At 38.7% G+C, this 21,901-nt stretch overlaps 1 protein-coding gene across 4 annotated transcripts in view; it reads right to left on the bottom strand.

Annotated features, from left to right (window-relative positions):
* The window catches only part of TNC (tenascin C), a 116,724-nt gene that overhangs the window by 22,576 nt on the left and 72,247 nt on the right, over positions 1 to 21,901 (bottom strand). Inside the window, exons 15-19 of one of the 4 annotated variants that reach the window (XM_069073823.1) lie at positions 20,721 to 20,993; positions 16,649 to 16,921; positions 12,949 to 13,224; positions 8,259 to 8,531; positions 6,728 to 7,000 (exon numbers count right to left, since the gene is read on the bottom strand). In XM_069073823.1, coding sequence (XP_068929924.1) covers positions 6,728 to 7,000; positions 8,259 to 8,531; positions 12,949 to 13,224; positions 16,649 to 16,921; positions 20,721 to 20,993 — 1,368 coding nt within the window. The remainder of the gene's footprint in view (positions 1 to 6,727; positions 7,001 to 8,258; positions 8,532 to 12,948; positions 13,225 to 16,648; positions 16,922 to 20,720; positions 20,994 to 21,901) is intronic. The other 3 variants (XM_069073825.1, XM_069073826.1, XM_069073827.1) reach the window with 3 other exon arrangements.

The following is a 21,901-nucleotide window of genomic DNA, read 5'->3' as shown; positions in this document are numbered from 1 at the left end:
TTCCTTAATTACAATATTATGTCCATTTTTTATTCAGGAAGAATGTATTCTATCAATATGCCATACATCCAAGAAAAGGAGGAAGAATTAGAATTCATGGGGGCATCAGCAATAGCTGGTGATGTGTGCTTACATGTGGGCACACACACGTGTCTGTGTACAATGAGAAGATCTAGGAGGTAACATGAACACACTCAGAATTTGATCTGGAAGAGAGAAAGGAAGGATCTTAGAGGAGTGTGTGATGAAGTGTGGACAAACACAAGTTTTCCTAACTTCATAATTCTACTTGTGTGCCCACCCAGAACTAACAGTTCATAAGATTATGGGATTTTAAAGCTGAAAAGAATCTTAGACAAAATATAATTCAACCTCCCATTTTATATGTAAGTCAACTGAGCCTAGAGATAGGAACTGAATTACCCAAGGGTATGTTTCATAACATTTGCTTCCTAAAAGTCAGCAGAACTTAATAGGATTAATTAAGCAGATACTGGTGGAGGTAGTAGAGTAGGTAATGCCCCTCCCCCCTTTAAAAAATGTTTACTATTAGTTTACAACATTCAGTTCCACAAGTTTTTGAGTTCCAGGTTTTCTCCTCTCCCCTTTCCCCCCCTTCCTCCCCATGGTGGCATACAATCTAATATAGGTTCTACATATACCTTTACATTAAACATTAGTCAAGTTGTAAAGAATTATAACCAAATGGAATGAATAACAATAAAGAAGAAACAAAATGAAAAATAGAATAAGTAGTTTGCTTCAATCTGCATTCAGACTCCGTAAATCTTTCTCTGGGTGTGGACAGCCTTTTCCATCACGAGTCCTTTGGAGCTGTCATAACTTTGCATTGCTGAGATAAGCCCAGTCTATCAAAGTCAGTTACCACAGATACGATGGTTCTGTAATTGTGTACAGTGTTCTCCTGGCTCTGCTCCTCTCACTCAATATCAGTTTATATAAGACTCTCCAGGATATTATGAAGTCCATCTGCTCCTCATTTCTTATAGCACAATAGTATTCCATTACATTCATATACCACAACTTGGTTAGCCATTCCCCAATTGATGGGCATTCACTTGATTTTCAATTCTTTGCCAGGTGATGCCCTTTTGTTATAACCCATGAATTTATAGTTCACTGTGCAAGGCTGATTTTATCAAGATGAATAATAAAGTGCTTAAATTTTCACAGGAAAGAGAACCAGAGTGTCAGAATCTACCACTGACTAACCATGTGTCCTTGGGCAAGTCATTTCCATATCTGGACCTTTTCTTCCTTCTCTGTAAAATGAGGTTAGACTGTGTGATTTATAAGGTCCTTTATAACTCTAAAACCTATGAACCCACAGAACATTTTTAGATGGGGAGACTTCTTAGCATCCCTCCAATAAAACCACATTAGTGATTCTCCAGAATCCTGGGCTCTGAGCCTTAAGGAATCTTAGAGATCGTTTTCCAGGAGTGGGAAACCTGCAGCCTCGAGGCCCCATGTGGCCCTCTAGGTCCTCAAATGTGGCCCTTTGACTGAATCCAAACTTCATATAACAAATCTTCTTAATAAAAGGATTTGTTCTGTAAGACTTGGACTTAGTCAAAAGGCCTAGAAGGTCACATATGGCCTCAAGGCTGCAGGTTCCCCATCTCTGGTTAGTCTAACCAGAGCTAGATCTAGTCTACCTGGTTGAATCTCTAATGCATTTGTCATGTAATATTATGACCATTACTGTTGTTCAGCCATGTCTGACTCTTTGTGACCCTGAGGACCATAGCATGCCAGTGCTTTCCATGAGTATCTTGACAAAGACATTGGAGTGGTTTGTCATGTCCTTCCCTGGTGGATTAAGGCAAACAAGGTTAAGTGACTTGCTCAGAGTCACACAGCTAGTAAGTGTCTGAAGCTGGATTTGAACTCAGGTCTTTCTGACTCCAGGCCTAGCACCCTATCCATTGAACCACTCCGCTCCTATACTGATCTGTATTTTTAAATCTTATCTTCCTACAAGATTGAAAACTCCAGCTGGGTAGTCTGCATTATTTGAACCTGATATGTCTACCCCCCTACACTTCAAGTGTGGTTCTTTGTACATAGTAGTCATTTAAGAAATGTTGGATGAATGAATGAGTGGATGGATCTAACCCTGCCGCTTTATTTAACAAGTGACAAAAGGTAGACTCAGAGAAGGAAATCTGCTTCCTGTCCCAAGGTCACAAGCCAGTTGGTGGCATGGCTGGGGCCATAAAAACCCAGGTTTTCTGACTCCTTGCTCATTGTTCTTTTTAAAGCACTATGTTATCTGTTTATGTGTAAGCACTGCCTTCTCTGAGAGTTAGTGGAAAATGACTGCAGCATCTCTTAAGAGGCATCTGGCATTCATAGAGAAGTTTTTTTCTTTGTTTTTTTAAAGTTGACTGGAAATATCAGGGAGTTGGGGAAGCAGAGCTTTTAGAATGAGATAAATGGCTTCTCCTCATGTCTGCTACCTATATTTTACTGAGTAGAAAGAAACACCAGGCACATATGTTTTGACAGCTGCTCCATTTGGAGCCTTTGGGTAACCCTCAGGGGCTACCAGAAAAGAACTGAGAGCTCACCTCCCTAATAATATGTGTTCTAGATCTGTTTTGGCCTCCCTAATAATATGTGTTCTAGATCTCCCTCTAGGGCCCTGAAAAAATACAGACAAACATCCCAAGACCTCATGTTCCAAGAAAAGGAAACTGTTATGGGGAAATAGAATGGACCAGGGAGAATGAGGAGGAAAGTTATCCCTTAAAGGGACAAAAGGAGGGTGAGCTCTAAGGATGGAAAGAGCTCAGTTAAGATGTCTTGTGAAAATCTATGTTTTAAAATGGCCTATGGAAAAAGAGAAAAAGAGAGAGACAGACAGATGAGATGGAACAAAGCAAGAAAGAATAGGAATAAAGATGAAGAAAAGGGAAAGTGGAAATTATCCCTTAGACTGTTTCTGACATTACCTCACTCCCTTTTCTTGCCAGTACACGCACACAGACATACTCTGGCTGTGAAACCTATGCACATTTGTGGTCCCAGAGAGACAAATCAAATTGATTCTGTCTTCCTTTTTTTTTTTAAATATCATTCTTATTCTTTCTTTAGAAATATGAGGCCTCTCTCTTGAAAACAAATGATTGAGACAAAAATAGCAATCAAAAATAAACTTGAAAATGTCCTCTTTATCAATAGGGTTCCAAATCATGGTCTTCCTTTGATCTTGTATCTTTTTTTATAAAGGATGGGGGTGGGGATGGGGAGCAAGAGCTGGAAATGGGACTTCTCCAAAAGGCTCTGAAGGGCTCAGTCTTGGAGGTAAGGGAGCTAATGTTTTTAATGATTCTCTAAACATTATCAGAATAAACTTAGAACACTATATAAACATGATTTTTTCTTTGTGAAGGCTATTCCATACTTAATCACATCATGTAAGTATTTTTACAGATGAGGGAAATGAAGCTCATATGAGGTTGAGGGATATGCTTATAATGGCCCATCCAATAAGTGTAAGAGCCAGGATTTGAATTCATGTTTTCTGAATCCAAATTAAGCACCATTTCCCTTCTCCCACACTACCTTTTTTTTTGAGTCTTCACCAAAGTGTTCAGAAGCTCTGCATTTCATCCATTCTTCTTATAAGCATACGGTCACCAAACAGGACATAACTTTTCTGTAGTGAACTCTTGGGAGACTGACAGAAATTCCCAACAGAATTTAGATACTAGGGTGAGGCACTATTTAAATTGTTTTCTTTCTATCCCTAATACAGGGCCTTGCACATAGTAGGTCCTTAGTATATGTTTTTTGAATTTAATTCGACAGAAGAGATCATAGATTTAGAAAAAAATGGACTATTGTCTGGTCCAACTTGCTCATTTTACAGATGAGGAAATTGAGGCCCAGAAAGATTAAAAACACTTGTCCAAAGTCACAAAAGTAGGGTTTATTAACAGCTTGTTGATTTCATAAGCAATAATAACTCTAATCTTTTCAGGTAAAGTTCTAATCCTCTGACAAAGGAGGTCCATCTGAAAAATTTCCCTTTGGATTCATTCTATGATTCATAGATTAGAGCACCCTTTGGGTGATATCTCTTATGAGTTGTTTATTGAGTTGGACCTCTTAAAAGCAGCCAATTTTAGCATTAGATGAGAAAGAATCAGCTGTGATAAATGTCATTCCTCTAAATCTCTCTGAGGTCAGTAGAGAAAAGAAGTCACAACCCCCAGCTATTAACCATAAATATCTTGTGAGTCAGTTAAGGTACTTCAGTGAATCACTCTATAGTTTTGTTGTGTATCTTTTTCCTTTCAAAAGAATTGGTGGGATGGGGTTGAAAAATGACTGGACTCAGAGGCAAATGGCTAGGTTTGAATCCTGACTGTGAATTATTTCATCTCTCTAAGCTTCTGTTTCTTCTTCTATAAAATGGGAAGGTTAGATTTAGTTTAATTTTAAGGTTACTTTTACTTGTGAATCTTATGATCCTCCATTTATTTATTACAGGCATAGACTAGGAGAAAATTGTGAAGATGAGTTCAATTAAGAAAAAATGCATGCCCATGCTCCACTTCATTATCTGAGTATTGGAATAAACACACCAATATCAACAAGAATGATGACTCATTTACATACTATTTCACTCACTTAGAAACAAAACAAAACAAAACAAAATGACTACTATTACAGAATTCAGTACTCATAATGTGAAACTGTCTACCTCTCCTCCCTATTAAAACTTCAAGGGGCAGCTAGGTGGTGCAGTGAATAGAGCACCGGCCCTGGAGTCAAGAGGACCCGAGTTCAAATCTGGCCTCAGACACTTTAGGGGCGGCCAAGTAGCACAGCAAGTAAGAGCACCGGTTCCAGTGTTGGGATGACCTGGAGATCGAATCCCGGGCTCAGACACTTAGCACCCACGCAGAAACACCTGGCCGTGTAACCTTGAGCAAGTTACTTAACCCCAATTGCTTAGGGGTGGCCAGGTGACTCAGCAAGTAAGAGCAATGGCTCCAGTGTTGGGATGACCTGGATCAAATCCGGGCTCAGATACTCAGCACCACACCCAGAAATAACTGGCTGTGTAATCTTGAGCAAGTTACTTAACCCTGATTGCTTTAAAAAAAAAAAAAACAACTTCAAAATATACTGCACACAGATAGTATGTTGTCATCCATTGGTTCATTTAAGGCTTATAACCCTCCGTAAGAGGATGTTTGTATATTATTTGTATTTTTAAAAATATAATATTGTTCCTATTTTACAGGTGAGGAAACTGAGGCCCGGAGAGTTTGAATGACTTCCTCAGGGTTAAACAGGTAATATGTAGCAGTACCAACATTTGAGCCCAGGCCTTCTGACTCTCGGTGTAGTATTTTTTTCCTTGTATCCTACTGTCTTCCTAGCTGCTACAATGAAGGAATATTTAGTGCTTTATCATGGGCTTCTTAAATTAGTGTTAATTGTAAATATTGCTTGTGGAAAATAGCGACATTTCCCCTCCTTGGAAAATAAAGTGCTTTGGTAATAAGAACAGTGTATTATGTTGCTTTTCTCGCGCCCACTGTAGATATGACCTAAGACGGTGTAGACGATGAGCAACAACGTTGCTGAAAGGCTGTTTTTAGAGATTTATTCATTTTCCAATCGTGTCTGACTCAGTAATCCCATTTGTTTTTGTTTTTGTTTTTTTTTTTTACAAGAATGGCTTGTCATTTCCTTCTCTAGTTCATTTTATAGATGAGGAAACTGAAGCAAACAGGGTTAAGTAACTCGCCCAGGGTTACACAACTAGTAATCTAGTAAGAGGCCAGATTTGAACTCAGGGAGATGAATGTTCCTGACTCTAAGTCCAGGGTTCTATCCACTGTGCCACCTAGCTGCCCTGTTTTTAGAGATACCTTCAATTTGTTATTATTCCCTCTAATTTCTCATATCTTTTCATGATGGTAATTAATGTTAATATTCATAGAGAACTTTGAAGTTTATAAAGAACTGTATAAATATCATCTCATTTGATCCTTACAATTACCCTGTGAAGAAATACTATTATTATCACCATTTTGCAGAGGAAGAAACTGTGGCTTAGAGATGTTAGGTGGGCTTAAATGCATAACTCTTAACTATAGGCAGTAAGATTTGAACCCTAGTTTTCCCTGAGTTCAATACTCTTTTTACTCTCATATACTAATTCTTTGACCTTTCTCCATAGAGGCAGTTTGGTGGCACAGTAGAATAGAGCATTGGTCCTGGAGTTCAAACATGGTCTCATATACTTACTCTTTGACACTGAGCAAATCACTAACTTCTAGAGGTTTTCCTCATTTTCTTCAATTGCTAAATGAGGATGATAATAGTACTTACCTTGCAGGGTTGCTGTGAGGAGCAAATGAGATATTATTTGTAAAAAGCACTTAGTGTGCCTAGCACATAGTAGATGCCATAAAAATGCTTATTCCCTACTCCTCACCCCTCCCAGTTCATTTATGCCACTTCACAAATAGTAATCTATGGAATACACATGCAATTTTTCTATTAGCCCAGCATTGTGTGATGTAAATGCATAGGAAAGGAAGTAGCCCCATTTCCATCCCTCTCCCATCACCTTAAATTGAAAATCATTACTTAAAAATTAGAATGAGAGACGTTCTTTGCAATAACAAAGCTCAAGATAAACACAATCCGTCTTCTCTCTCCATGTAAGTCATAATACCTGTGGTTGCAATGGCATTGATTGGCTGGGATCGCCGTCCACTGATTAATCCATAGAGTTCAATATCATATACTGTTCCCTCTTTGAGACCTGTTATATCCCTGGTACGCTCGTGGGCTGGTACGATTATTTCCAGTGGATCAGACTGCTTTTTAGTATCCCTGATTTTAAGAACAAAACTGTCGAAGACCCCTTCATCTGCCGTCCAAGACAGACGGAAGCCGTCTGGAGTGGCATCTGAAACCAGAAGGTTGTCGACTTCTGGTTCTGCTTCTAGAGGGGGGAAAAAAGAATAGAAGAAGGAGGAGAGAGAAAGTCATTTTAACGACCATCTTTGCTCCTCTGTTCAATGAGGATGTCAATATGCAGTGATGCCCCAGGTCAGAGAAGTGAAAATCTCCTAGTTACCAAAAAATAAATGTGTTCAGACAGAAAGAAAAGTTCCAACAGCTAGAGTTAGTACAAGTGCCTGTATGCATGTGTGAATTTTTTCTCAAATTGATGACACTAACCCACATCTGGACACAAACTATTTCTCTCTTCTATGCAATATTAAACAAGTTAAAAGCAAGTAGTTTATTTGTTTGTTCTTTATCATCCAGTGGCTATATGTCCATCCTTTGTGAAACCTTTCTGGTAAAATACAAATAAATCCATGCTAATGAGCTGTATAGTGCTGCCCATAATCATTTTCCTTTTTATTTCTTTTTTTCTGCTAGAGCGAAGTAGTTTTTAGAAGTCCTTTCTCTTTCTACTTTGTTCTAGAGACTGTTTGAATCAAGACTGAAAGATAGACAGTCCTTTGAGAGGTAGTGTCAAATTTTTCCCTCCTGTTAGTAAGGCACTGTATCTTTAAACCTACAACCACAGGATCAAAGAGCCCACCTTAACTTTGCCCTAAAAGGGACATTTTCCCTCCCTGGAAAAGCAAATTTGAACTGTGATACTGATTAATGATGTATTTCTCAGGCAAGACCACTCCTGAATCATCACAAAATTATGGATTTAGTCTGTGTTTAAGAATATCTCCAGTGTGTCAGCTTCTCCCAATGAAAGAATTTTGTATTTCAGTGTCCAGTTACAATTACATTTGACAATGTTCTATCAATAAAGACTTTATAGATGGAAGATGTTATGGACAGGTTTTAGAAATATACCAAGTCAGGTATATTTCTTTTGAGAAGGCTGAAATGCATCTGGGGACCAGGAAAGATGATGATGGATAAGTAGAATGTGGAATAGACACTCAGCTGAGAAACCTCTAAGGCATTTTGGAGGCAACATGGTTGCCTCTGACATTTCGACCTTCTCATGTCAGGAGTGTAAGATGGGGCAGAAGACAAAGTAGAATGCAAAGGATATATGAATGAACTGGTCCCATCTATGAAATGTACAGCTGTGATGAGGACAGGAATGCAGAAGCCATGGTGATTTGGCATATGGACTGCATGAAATGTCTCCCAAATGAAAACATGGGGATGGAAGAGAAGATTGAACAGAGGAAGAGAATGGCTCACTTCAATGGAAATACCTGTAAAAACCACAGCACTCAAGGGCTTTGTTTGGTGCCCTTGAGCCAAGCCGAAAAGCATAACCTCATAGCCAATGCCTGTTATGAGGCCTTTAAGCTCCAGTTTCCTCTGGGCTCCTGAAAGTGTGAACTCCTGGGGGTCCAGCAGCTTGCCAGAATCCACCACGATTACTAGAAAGCTGTCAAAGGCATTCTCCAATGCCATCCAGGAAACTGTGAACCCATGGGGATTAATGTCGGAAATGGTTAAGTTTTCCAGTAGGGGCAGGGTCTCTGAAAGAAGGGAGGGTTGAAAACAGTACAGATTAGTATCATAGACTCCACCAAAATAGCCTTAAATCTTCACAAAGGACAATACATTGCAAGTCTTTAAAGGTCACTAGATGTCAAGTATTGACAGAATAGCTTAGGATAAATTTGGGAGATTGAGTCCATCTCCTCCCACCCACCAGAATTTTGGTTTTGAATATAGTTGACCAAAATGAGTCTGGTTTCTATGGGAATTGTCTTTTCTCCTTTCCCATTTCAAATTTGCATTTTCTTCCCTTTCACATTCTGAATAAAGTAGTATTGATGCAATTATGGATGGCATATCTTATAGACAAAAGTCTAGCTTTTGAGGGCAAAATAAGTTAGTAACAGCCAGGTTTGTATTCTCTATAGTTGCATGTAGTATATACTAAACATATCCATATCCATATCCATATCCATATCCATATCCATATCCATATCCATATCCATATCCATATCCATATCCATCCATCCATCTATCTATCTATCTATCTATCTATCTATCTATCTATCTATCTATCTGTCTGTCTGTCTGTCTGTCTGTCTGTCTGTCTGTCTGTCTGTCTGTCTGTCTGTCTATCTATCTATCCATCTATCTGCACACACATATACATTTAAGTATATACTATATGATGAATGGCATAATTTTAAGATAAAGACTCCCTTTCACAAAAGTTAGGCTACTATCCTTTTCTGTCCCATGTTGACAACTTAGAGATTTCACTTTGGAAATTCACTGAAGAGTCACTCATGAAATATCTAAGGTACTTGGGAATACTCTGGCTTTGGGAGAACAAGAAAATGACATGGCATAGAATCTCTGCAGTATACTCAAGAAGAATTTCAAGAGTAGGCTATATTGAGTTATTTTCAGTTTAACTAAGTCAACAACAGCAACAACAACAAACTGAACGCTTTTTTTTTGCTCTAAAACCAGATTATTAAAACATTTCTAAAATGTTTGAGTCTGCTCGCCTTCCTTGGTAAGTGTAGTCTAGGGAAACATGAATGAATCTTTAAGGATGAAATATGTCTCTGGACCTTGGCATTATCCTGAACATTAATTCTCATTGTCCAAGATGGTAGAATTAGAAGGTATATGATCACAGAATTTAAAAGAAGAAAGGATCACGTCCAATTGCCTTATTTTTGAAATGAGGAAACTGTGGTCCAAAAAGAGAAGTGAATGGCCCAACATCACAAAGGCAGTAACAGAGTTTAGACATGAAACTAGGTTTTCTGACTCTAAATTCAGCATGATTTCCCTACTGTACCATGCTGCCTGCATGGGTTAAATCGGTATCTGTATTGATTCCATGATACCATGTGGAAGCGTTTTTTTTTTTCCCTAAAAAATTGGACTTTTTTTGGGAAGGGAATTTTCTTATTCATTCTAAAATCATAGTTTAGAAAAATTCTTGGTTAACTGAAGTGGATTATTTTTGTGGGGGGAGTTTTAGGGAATATTGATGGTAGTTTTAGACCTATGATTCCATTGGTTTAGGAAATTCCCAATCAAGAACCTTCCTCTACTAATTTAGCTTTACTTCTAGTATTGGAGCTATCTGGGGGCAACCCTGAAAGTTAAATGACTTATTCACTTATTCAGGGTCACAGGATTAGCATGTGCCAGAGGTAATACCTGAACCCAGCTCCTCCTGACCGTGAAGCTTGCTTTCTATCCACATGGCCTCTCAACTGAACACTGTGCTCTGCATATTTGAGGTCTGGCTACAGATGAGACCTTAGGAAAAATTACTGGGCCTCTTGAAGTATCAGAGAAAAAAAGAACCAAGTCTGTTGCAGATAGAGCAGCTAGTATACAGTGACTTATAATAACAATATTTTAATAACATTGTCATTCCCTCAGATTGTGGTGGCATTTTGTTTTTGTCAAGGGGTCAAGAGTCTATTAAAATATTGCTGCCACTCTTCAGAAGGAACTCTACTCCAGCTGCAGTGGTGACTGTTCTTGATCAATCAAAAGACTGAATTCCCCTCCCCCCTCCCCCAATTAATATCTATTTCCCAGAACTCTGTCAGCTCCTTATTTACATTCAGAAATAGACAGATTTCCTGATATCTACCAATGCAAAGGTGATGATGGTGGCCCTGGCTCTCAGGTAACCTCAGCCAAATTTCTGAGAGTAAAATGTTGGCTTTTGTTATGAATAAGAACACTTTCTGTCATTCATCAGTTTTAAGACTGTGGTCCCAGGAGGTGGGTACAAAAATAGTTTTCAATGTACTTAGTATTGAATACAATACAATATATTTGCTACTGAGACTCATTGCCACCAACTATTTAAAAAACCCTGAACTGAGTTACTCTACTGTGAATTCTATTTTTCCTGTTCGCACCCTTTCAGTGAGAAAAAGTGAAGACTGGTGGTTTTTAGTGATGATGGTTGGGGGTCGGGGGTGGGGAAGGGCAGGTCAAAAGGAAAGGTTAGGCCAAAGTGATCACTAAGGCAGTGGTTCTCCAACTTTTGGGTCTCAGAACCCCTTTACACTCTAAAAAATTATTGAGCGCCCCAAAGAGTTTGTTTGTGTGGATTATGTAAATTTCATTTTAGCATTATTATGAAAATAATTTTGACTTCATGGGCACTCTCCCTAAAAGGGTCTTGGAACTGCTGCCTAGACATCCTTGGTCATGCTCAATTTGGAGCACTCTGCATTCACAGTTGAGAAGAAACAGTAAAAGAAATAGTTCTTAATGCGCAAGGCTTAGTCCTAAAGGCTTTGACTTAAAGAAAAAGGATCAAAATAAACATGTGCTTTCACTTTGTGAAAAAGTATATCACTACCTCCACCCCGCTTTTTTTCTGGATCTGGATTTCTTGTGTTTATTTTGAAATGCTGGTTGTTTATTTTGAGATATTTTGCATAAAGAGATTTTTTTTAAAGTAATGTTTCTGATAAAGGCTAAGAAGAAACTCATGCACTTTGTAAACAAAACTTTTCCTGGAAGACATAAGTCATCTTCCCCCTTCATGAATGGAATTCTGTCTCCTTTGGAGGTCATCTTTGCCCCTATACTATCATTTAGTATTATTTTTCATTGTTTGCTTGATGGTGATTTTTTTCTCTCCATGTCCATTTTTAGGGTATTTTTTTTAAAGGTATTGAGTGCCTTTATATTTAACACTCAGAGTAGACAGTCTAGTAATTTGGTCTTAGATGTACAAACTGAGGGTTTTCTCTACCTTATTTTTTTTTTGTTGTTGTTGTTCTCCATTCTTCCTGGGAGGTTTGCATGAAGCAACATATAAAGGGAAGGTCTCTTTGATAAGATTTTTGTTTTATTAATAATCACCCTCCACCCTACCCCCAACCCCGGGAGTTTCATTCATTACTCATCTTATGTATATGTTGTTTTCCTAAGGAATTACCATTTTCTGAGTTTAGAGGATTATTTGAACAACGAATATACATATCAGATAAATGGCAAAAAAAGTTTTTATTTTTCTTTAGATTATGTTTTTAGAAAAGTGTTCTTTTCAATGGTGGGAAAATCATTACCTAATAGTTCCATTGTGCAGAACTGTGCCTGGGAGGCCCTTTAAATTTAAATAATGAACCTAAATTTTCCTCAGACATTAAAAAACTTAATGGAGCTTCCATAGACACATAATTTAAAACAGGCACTGGGAGGGAATTTGGTTAAGTGTGTGTGAATCAGATGATGACTTTCTTTCTCCTCTTCCCTGCCCCTCCACTCCATATTAATATATGTGAGATTTCTCTTGCTCCCTAGGTATGTCTACTCCAGAAGTTGGATGTTATTTCACCCCCAGAATGATGAACTAGCCCATCTCCCCTTTCAAAAAAAAAATCAGAGAGGTAATTCCTAGGGAGTGAATAAGGACATGTTAATAAGGTCCAGGTTGACTAATCTATTCCCTAATTCTGATCCTAAATGATCTCTTTTAGGTGTCTACTTTAGAGGAAGATAGTTTTCCTGTTGCTAAGAAAAGGGGAAACTATTATCTTTTGGGAATAATTTAGCTTAAACTCACTCTAGGCAGAGTTATAAATTGAAATCCTTTCCATTCTTAAGGTTCACCATTACTTATTTTTCATAAATATTTAAATATATTTATGTTGATTGTACCATCCTGTTGTCAGAATGATGCAAGTAACCCACAAGTCAAGCTGAGGAAATTTAGTATCCTGATGAAATTCCACAAGAGGTATTCTCCCACAATTGACTTTGAAGAGAGAAATGTATTCCTTAATCACCAAGAAGGGGAGAATCAGGCTAAACAAGCCTAAGTAGGTTCTGGATATCGAAGGTACAGTGAATCATGATGAATTTTTGCCTGGAATGAACATAATGGAATTTGTTGGAATTACAGATGGAAATTCCATGATATAAAGACTTTGAAACTAGTACCTGTCATCACAAAGGCAGTGAGTAACTTGGTCTGGTCACCAGCCCACGTTGTTCCCCTAATGCTAATGTCATAGCCAGTGTTATCTACCAAGCCTGTGATGTGAGCATGCTGCGTGTCTCCTGAGACTGTGTACTGCTGGGGTTCATATAGAGAGTGAGAGTCACTAATATTGATGACAAACTTTGCAAAGAGCCCAGTACTTGTGGTCCATGACATGTTGAAGCTGTCAGGGGTAACATTGGTAAGAATTAACGGGCCCACCTGTAGCTCTGGTTCTGAAGGAAAAGGAACAAAGGCAGAAAAAGAACATTACTTTGGGCAGGGACAGAGGCATGGTAAGCATTGTCACAACATTGACAGACATCATTCCTTTCCCAGTCTGTGTCACTATAAAAGACACCTCTAAGGTTATATCTATATCTACAAAGCAGAAGTGTATTGTTTATGAAATACTGGAGTACCATGATTTCCAAATGCTAATAGGTTTTTACATTGGTGCCTATGATATTATTTGCCTGTCTGTATAGAAAAAAAAATATGTTCTAGTTCATGAAACATGCTGAAAATAGATTAGTTACATACATATATGTATAAAAATACATATATAACTATATAGAAATATTTTAATATCTGCACATATATTATCTACATAGAAACAAACATATACAGACATATTTAAATTTATATTTAGAGATACTTAAATATTGCATAGTTATTGTTTTTGTTGTTGTTCAGTTGTGTTCATTTGGAGTTTTCTTGGCAAAGATACTGGAGTGGTTTGCTACTTCCTTCTCCAGCTCATTTTACAGATGATGAAACTGAAGCAAACAGGATTAAGTGATTTGCTTAGGGTCACACCACTAGTAAGTGTCTGAGGCCAGATTTGAACTCAGAAAAATGAGTCTTCCTGACTGCAGGCCCAGCATGCTGCGCGCTATGGCGCCACCTAGCTGTTCCTATTGCATAGTATCCCTTTACACTTTTATATTGCATAATATTCCTCTATAAAAGTGCTACTTTGATGCCTTACAGTAACATGGATGTGATCAAGGTTAGACCAGCAGATTGCAAGGTCTGGCAGCTCCTACTAAGCTTCAACAACTTTACCTGGGCCCCAGCTACAGATTGTGTATCTTTCATGCAAGTACCAGTCTGCCCAACTTGGGAGACGCTCATGATCAGGTTGGTAACAGGATATTGTAGTTCTTGGCCATTACAGTCTTTATAGTCCCTCCATTAAGATGATATGCATTGGTGAAGGGAATTCCCTGACTGATGAAATCATGGAGTTTGAAGTCATAAAATGTTAGTTTTTGCCTTTCAAATCTTTTGTTTTTGATAAGCTAAAGACCATGGTCCACATGACACATATTCTTTTTCATATTCAGCAATAAAAATTCCATTTTCTTTCAGTGCCCTGTATATATACATATATATGTACTTGTATAGAGTATTTCATCATTACTTGGTGAATAATTAATTTATGTTATAAGCAAAACAATATCTCATGAAGAAAAATTGCATAAACTAATATTAGGAGAACCTTGATTAAAAGGAAAATAAAAACTAATGTCATAGTTTTAAACCTAGAAGGAACCTTAAAGGTCAATCAGTTTGACTACCTCATTTTACAGATGAGGAAACCAAGGTCCAAAAGAGGGAAATGACTTGTCTAAGGTCACCCAGGTAGTTAGTATCAGAGTCAAGATTTGACCTCTTCTATGATTATAGATTCAGTGTTTTTCTATTAAATCACGGCAATCAAGGGTAGTTGGAAAACAAGAATTTTAAGATATGAATGTCATTTATAATGCCTTTGTATAGCTATGGGCAAAAATGGCATTTAAATTTAAGCCCTAAACTCACCAACTACAGAGCTGATTCCCTGGAACAACTAGATTTATGGATGATTCATTTCCCTGTTGCTAGTTTTTCCTTCCTTCATCAGCACATAATATGCAGGCTTTCTAAATCCTATTATATCATGGGGGAGTCACTGAGTTATTTCCCATTTGGGACTATGTAGGCCCTCGCCTCCTGGATGTTCGTTTATATAACAGGCTGGAAAATGCCAACACTGAATGAATTCCATTTAGACTGTGTTCTGGAGAGAAGCAATGAATAAAATGGCACTGGATGATTGAGGTGACACAGAAGGTGGTGTTGGTCAGGGCACTAGGGAGGAAACAAAACTTAAGGTTAGGATGGTGGAATTACTCTTCCAAGTGTCTGGCAAGAAGACTATTTTACTTTTAGGCAGTGGAGTAAGTGAGGACTCTATTTTCTCTACTCCAGCACAAAGTTATCAAGTTTTACAGAACCATTTAATAACATAAATCTACAACCCAGTCATGGAATTATCTTTTGGGAAAATAAAATCTCTGGCCATCAAAGAATATGATTCAAATACCTGAAACAGCCACAAACAATTACATGAGGTTCCAAAAAGTTCCTTCATTTTCAGAACTCACTACTGTCATAGTTTCTAGAAATAGCATGGAGGAATTAGTTATGTATCATAAGTAAAATAAGATATTTAAAATCATGGATCTATTTCTTCTCTCTTTGCATTTCCCTAGGGTACCTCAATTAAGAATTCATGTTGCAGCTCTCCTCATGTTGCCAAATAGAGGCTGACAGTGCCAGTATTTTCAAAATGTAGGGCCAGTCTTGCATCTCTGCCCCCAAGATACATTTTTATATGCTCTTATTGGTGGGATAGAGTTGGAAAGTGCTCAGAGGTGCAAAGATTCAGACAAGAAGTTTCATGGGAAAGGGAAGTCAGTATTCATGCAAGGGAGGAATCATCTTCCATTCACTGTATACTCCCACACGCTCAACTGCCCCAAACACATTCCTTTGCATGCTGCTTACATCCAGGAAAGACTGACTTGAGAGGATGGATTGGGTGTGGGAGGATGCTACATGCACCACTACATTCTTGGAGATGAAGACTGGTACAAGAAGGATATGAAACCTTAAGAAAGTTACTGATGGAAACAAGGTCGTGCTTGCTAGAAAAGGAGCAGGCTCTCCAGTCAAAACAGATAACCCATTGGATAGTTAAATATACAAAGGCCAGGCAAAGAGAAGTCTTGGTCATAGCACAAGCCTAACTGGCTCAGTCCATGCAGTTGGTGGTTTTGTTGTGTATGTTTTCATAGCATGCCACGTGAAATCCCAGTCTGTGGTCCAAGGGGCTAGTAGAGAAAAGACATTATCCCAGCTGGGAGATCAGAGTGACATGCACACATCTTCTTTGTGTATGAGATTCGCAACACATCACCATGATTAGAAAGACCACAGGCAGACAAGGATGGATTGTATTGGAAAGATTATGAAGAATATTCCAAATCAGATGCAAGGATGTTTGAGAAATTCAACTGGGGCAAGTCAGGTTAATTGCTCCCAAATGCAAAGAGCCTCACCAGATGTGTGTACATAGTTAGGAAACAGAGGTTGCCAGTGGATTTCCTTAATTCCTGGGGCATTTAAAGCCTTTTCTTGGGATTTTAGCTTATCTGCTTTCAAAGTACTCTTTGATTGACCAAGTCTGACAGATCTTCATATTCTTTTTTCTCTTTCTTTTCAGAAGCAGAATAGGGCAAGTAGGTCATGGATATTTTTTAGAGCTGTATCCAAGAGAAGGTCAACAAGATAATGAAGACAAACAAGAGAGAATCCAGTAAAGTGAAATACCTGTGGTTGCCTGAGCCATCAGGGTTTGACCATTCTGCCCGCCAATCAGCCCATGAAGTTGGACAGTGTAATTAGTGGAAGCTCTAAGGTCGGTGATTACAGAGCTTCTCAAGGCCCCAGGCACTGTGTAGACCACAGAGTCCAGAGGGAGGTCAGAATTCCTAACTTCTAAAACAAAGTTATCAAAGGCTGCCTCCTGAGCTTTCCACGAGAGGGATACACTGCCCGAAGTAATGTCTGAGACAGTGAGATGGCTAAGAAGAGGTTCAGCTACTACAGAGAGGGGAGAAAAAAATAGAAAAAATATGTGAATTAAGGCACCACCATGAGATCCAAGTTCTAAACACAAAGACTAAATCCATAAAACTCTGGGCATTTTTCCCCCTTGGGAGAAAATCAACCTTTGTCAAAAAATTTAAGATATTGACAACAAATATGCATAGTCGATAAGTCTTGTGTTTTTATGAGTTTTCAGAGAGCATTTTTCTTTCAGAATAAAATGGCATTAATGATTTATTGGTAGGAGAGGAGCATGCACAGAACCCTGTTGCTTCCCATCCTTTCTCACTGTGTTTAAGAATGCTGGTGGGAAGGGTGTTACACCAAGAATTCCTGGGCCAATCCATTTGATGACAAATGTCATACGCCTTTGGACTTCCAGTAGCAAAATGCCAGCATACACAGACTTACATCACATGAGCTGTTATAAGGGTTTTGGAATTAAAAGCACTGGGACATGAAGGCAATAGAGATTACTTGAGTACAAGTTGAGTTAACAAGTGTTTAACATCCATGTTTTATGATTAAGGAAAAAGATTCTCAGGGAAGTTCAAAGGTCACTTTTGCCAAAGGTCACTTAGTGGGTCACATGGTGTTAGAATTAAAATTTGAATCCAAGTCATGTGACTCCAAGTCCAGAAACCTTTCCACTAAACCATGGGTCTCTGTGTGGATAAGAGTTTAGTTTGACTCAAAGACTAAAACATTAGCTAGCACCCTTTCTATTCATTGGGAAAATTCTACTTTATGACTACCACACTGAAACATTAATACCCAGATCATGGTAACTTTGAGGCTGTATATTTTCCAGTATGTCCCATCATGTGGTTTTGCCTGGGATGGAGAATCTGCAGAAATTCACTTTACTACTGTTAGGAGAAAAAAAATGTAATAGTCTATGTGAGGTTGGCGTCCCAGTCCTGATTCACCTGTACCTAACCAGAGATGAAAATTTTACCACTCACTCTCTATTGGTTGGAGGGGTACAATGAGGTAGATAGAGGGTGGCTGAACACAGCCACATAAATATAAAATCCTGTAAATCAGAATGGAAAGAGGGAATTGTTAGAAGGAGAGGTAGGTGCATATAGCTGTTGTAGATGCCACACTTATGACTTGAATAAGGACACCAGGTGCTATCCCAGAGAGGTAGACAATAAAGTCAGCACTGGAGAAAAGCCCTGAGATATGACCAATCCTTAAAGTGCCAGAGATATTGTATTCCAGAGGTTCCAACAACCTATTATAAGCAATAATCTCAATGGTAAATGTCTCAAAAGCCCCATCTGTTTGCTGTCCAGAAGTGGTCAAAGCTATCAGGAGTAATGCTGGAAACCTTTAACTTTCCAATTTCTTGTTTCTTTGCTAAAGAGGGAAGGAAAAATGGGGAAAAGATTTTCAATTAGAGCCATTTCATCTTAGAGCCATTTGAGTCCTGACAGCGAGCTTGTTAAAAATAGTTGCAGGTGAAATTAAGGGTCTGAATAGTTTATAATCCAGGAAAAAAAAAGTTATCCCTGAGAATATTGAGAAAGTTGAAAGGGGAAAAAAGCAGGGTACAGGAAAGATGGTAAGCAGCATTCCATGCTCTGTGCAATATTAGATCCTTGCCACATGGACTTCTGGGAAGTGGAGAACACTGAGATTTTTGAGTAAGAGGAACAGATTCTCAAACCCCACATATTTTTTTTTTCAGTTCCTCCATCATGAGATGGATTCCAGCTACCTTTCCTAAGATATAAGTGGAAACCAAACTACTTAGCTTCAACCAAGACACAGAAATCATCTTGCCTCAGGCCTCATTCAAGGCTTCCTTTGCTTTGAAAAAGACACCATCTTAGAGAGTCTGACACCATTACCCTCCTAAAGATACTATCTTCAGATGGTTATGTCTCAAAGGGAATCAATAATCTTGTCAGTGTAAGTTCTCCTATTTCCATAAGTCATATAGATAAAACAGCTCAAACTTCTCTCAGTCAGGAGATAAAATTCAGCCTATTTCTTCTTCCTATGTAACTTTAAAATATCTTTTCTTCTTATCTTTCCTTAAGTGTTACTAAAAAAGTATCCAGTTGCAAGCCAATTCAGTTTAAACCCAATCTAGATCATTCCTTTTAGCCAATGGGGTAAACCTCTCTCTTAATAATGTTTCTACCAAGTTTCTTCTGTATAGAAAAAGAAGAATCTTATCATAGGGGAATGTCTCCTAAGTGATAAAGCAGTGGGGTAAGGCTTATGGAGAAATTCCCAGGAGTTTTGGTGAGGCACAGATCAGGTCTGCTATAGTTTTTTTTCCTCTATTACTACAGCTCATTAGGAGTGGAAACACTGAAATTCACTGGAAAACAAAAACAAAACAAACAAAAAAAAACCTAAAGGGTCTACAGAATGAACAGATCTGACATAGCCCTGTATTTCTCTGTTGTGACCTATGACTTCATGGACTTTAGGAAAGAAGTGGATCTTAGGTAGGATTTAAAGCATACATTTACATCTGGGTAGGGCTATTTGGCATATTAGGTGTTTCCTTGATAATAGTCTTTTGAGATAGGTAGTATATCTGGGAATGGCATGATGGATCTGAGACAGCATCCACCTAACTGTAATCACCTGAGTAAATTGGAGCTGCTCCTTTTCCAGATGTTGTCAGCACACCATGGTTTCCCAGGGTAAGTAGAAGCTGAATGGTACAGGCCAGAGAGCCTGATTAGGTTTTTATCTGAGTTAATCAGGCAATGGTGGGTGTATAGGCTTGCTTTTAGAAACTAGTTGCAGTAAAGATGATGATCAGAGTAAATGGGAAAGAAAATCACACAAAACCTCACTAATGAGTTTCAAACCCCTCCACTGGGATAAAGAAGATGAGGAGAAAGGTGGAATAGGAATCACTGTTTCATTTGATCAGGCCACCCAGGGAGCCCTGAGTCCCCTGAAACAGGCCCAGAGTGAGATTCTAAGTCTCCCCAGGGACTGGGCACTGGTGACTAAGACCCCTAAGGCCTAGTACCCTTCCAGAGAGAGAAGCTAACTGGCATGTAGAACTATAGATTGTTTGATACCCATGAACTTGTACAGGCTGTCTTGCTAATGCTGATAGAAGTGTTATGCTAATTAATGACATTTCACTCTGGTACAGACTTGAGTCATAATTGTATTCTAACTATTTGCCAGTTTGATATTCCAGTAACTGTGGATGGCTCAGTATAAAAGATGTACCCTCAGGATTATTCAGTTCTCTATTAAACTTGGTATATATTAAAGAAACATTTCTTAGATTTGAGAATCATGGCATCGATATCCCTGAAGGCTGCTGAGCTGTTAAAATAGCATTTTTGACTTGCAGAAGGGTCTCTAAAATTAAATGATCTGTGCCTCACCCAAACTTGCCAATGTAAATGCCATGGCAAAGATTCTTGATCTCTGGGTAGGGAATGCAGATTTATTGACTAGTCTGTATTCTGAGTTGTTTCCATGACAAGAAGCCATCCACCTAAGTTGGCCTTGGTTCAACCATATTTACCCTTGATTTTGAGCTTAAATGTGGTATGAGAGGGGTCAGAAAGCACCATGCCTCCTTTCCTTCAGCCTGCTTGCACTTATGACAGCCCCAGGACACATGCAATGCATCTCACTCCACTCAAATCTTAGAGCTTGCCAGATCTTTAGCCAAAAGGGAGAACTGATTGAGTTCATATAAGCAGCTGGAAGGGGAGAGAGGTTTGCTTGACCCTTCCTGCCTTAAAGGAAGTCAGATCTCTGAAGAAGTAGAATAGTATATTGAGAAAAAAGGTACCTGTGGAGGCTTCAGCAGACAGGGAGCTTGTTCTGTAGGCCTGAATCACCCCATAGATGGTGATTCTATAGGGGGTGGAAGCTTGGAGGCCTGTGATATTCACAGCTCTCAAGCTGCCAGACACTGTGAGATTCTGAACCTCTTCCAACTTGTTAGCCTCCTGCACCTGAATGACAAAGCTGTCATAGGCTTCCTCTGCTGTGGTCCAGTTGAGTCTGAGGGCATCCCAGCTAACATCTGTCACAGTTAACTCTCCCAGTTTAGGGAGCTCCTCTGAAGAAGGACAGAGAACCACTTAGTCAGTCACATACATGTTATAGAAACACAGAATCTCTGAACCTGAAAGGACTTCAGAGGTTATTGGGTCAGACCCATACATAAATAGGAATGCACTTTACAACACTGGATCCCCTCAGTGGTCATCTGTCTGCTGCTTGAAGACCTCAAGCAATGGAGAACCTACTATTTATTCCAAGACAGCTTCATTCCATTGTTACGGAGCTCTGATGGTTGGGATTCTTTTTTTTTTTTTAATATATTCTCCATGCTACTTTTGCTTCTTTTTAATAACTCTCCAAGTATTTAAATGATTAGTTCTCCTCCAAGTCTTGTCTAGTGTAAACATCCCCAATTCCTTCAACCTGTCCTCAAATGGTATGGTTTCCATGCTTCATGAAAAGTCCCACAGTCTGATAGACAGAGGTCCAGCTTTAAATCTGGTACCTCTCTACCTTATAGTACATCTTCCTATAGAGATTTGAAATTAGATGGACAGTGTCCCAGATTGAGAAAAGGCAGAACAGTGAGTCATTCTAATGTGTGTTGTTATGTGGGACTTTTTAGTGATATGAGATGGTATTATGAGGTCTAGTCCTTTACTTGAGAGAGCATGTATTGTTTCTGACATTGGCATCCATCAGTTTACAAAAGTTGAGTTTGTAAAACCGATTTGCTCAAAATTTGACAAAAATTAGGATTTGTCTCATATGCCTTTTTTTCCCTTCCAGCTTGAAGTGGAAGGGACATATAGGCAGAGGTGGCCTTGATCCAATGCTCATTGATTGCCTTAAGTCCTTCGTTCACATGACTTCTGATAGAATTTGGAATTTTGCTAAGGAATCCCATGTCGAGATATTCCTTAGAAACTTAAGGCAATTTGATCTGGTTTCTACTGCTTATTT

This window comes from Petaurus breviceps, unplaced genomic scaffold (genome assembly GCF_028583685.1).
Source record: "Petaurus breviceps papuanus isolate PSGF00001 unplaced genomic scaffold, PetGlider_PUasm1.0 90879, whole genome shotgun sequence".
NCBI classification, from domain to species: Eukaryota; Metazoa; Chordata; class Mammalia; order Diprotodontia; family Petauridae; genus Petaurus; species Petaurus breviceps.
Note: the sequence above shows the minus strand (reverse complement) of the source record. Positions and strands in the feature narration are given on the sequence as shown.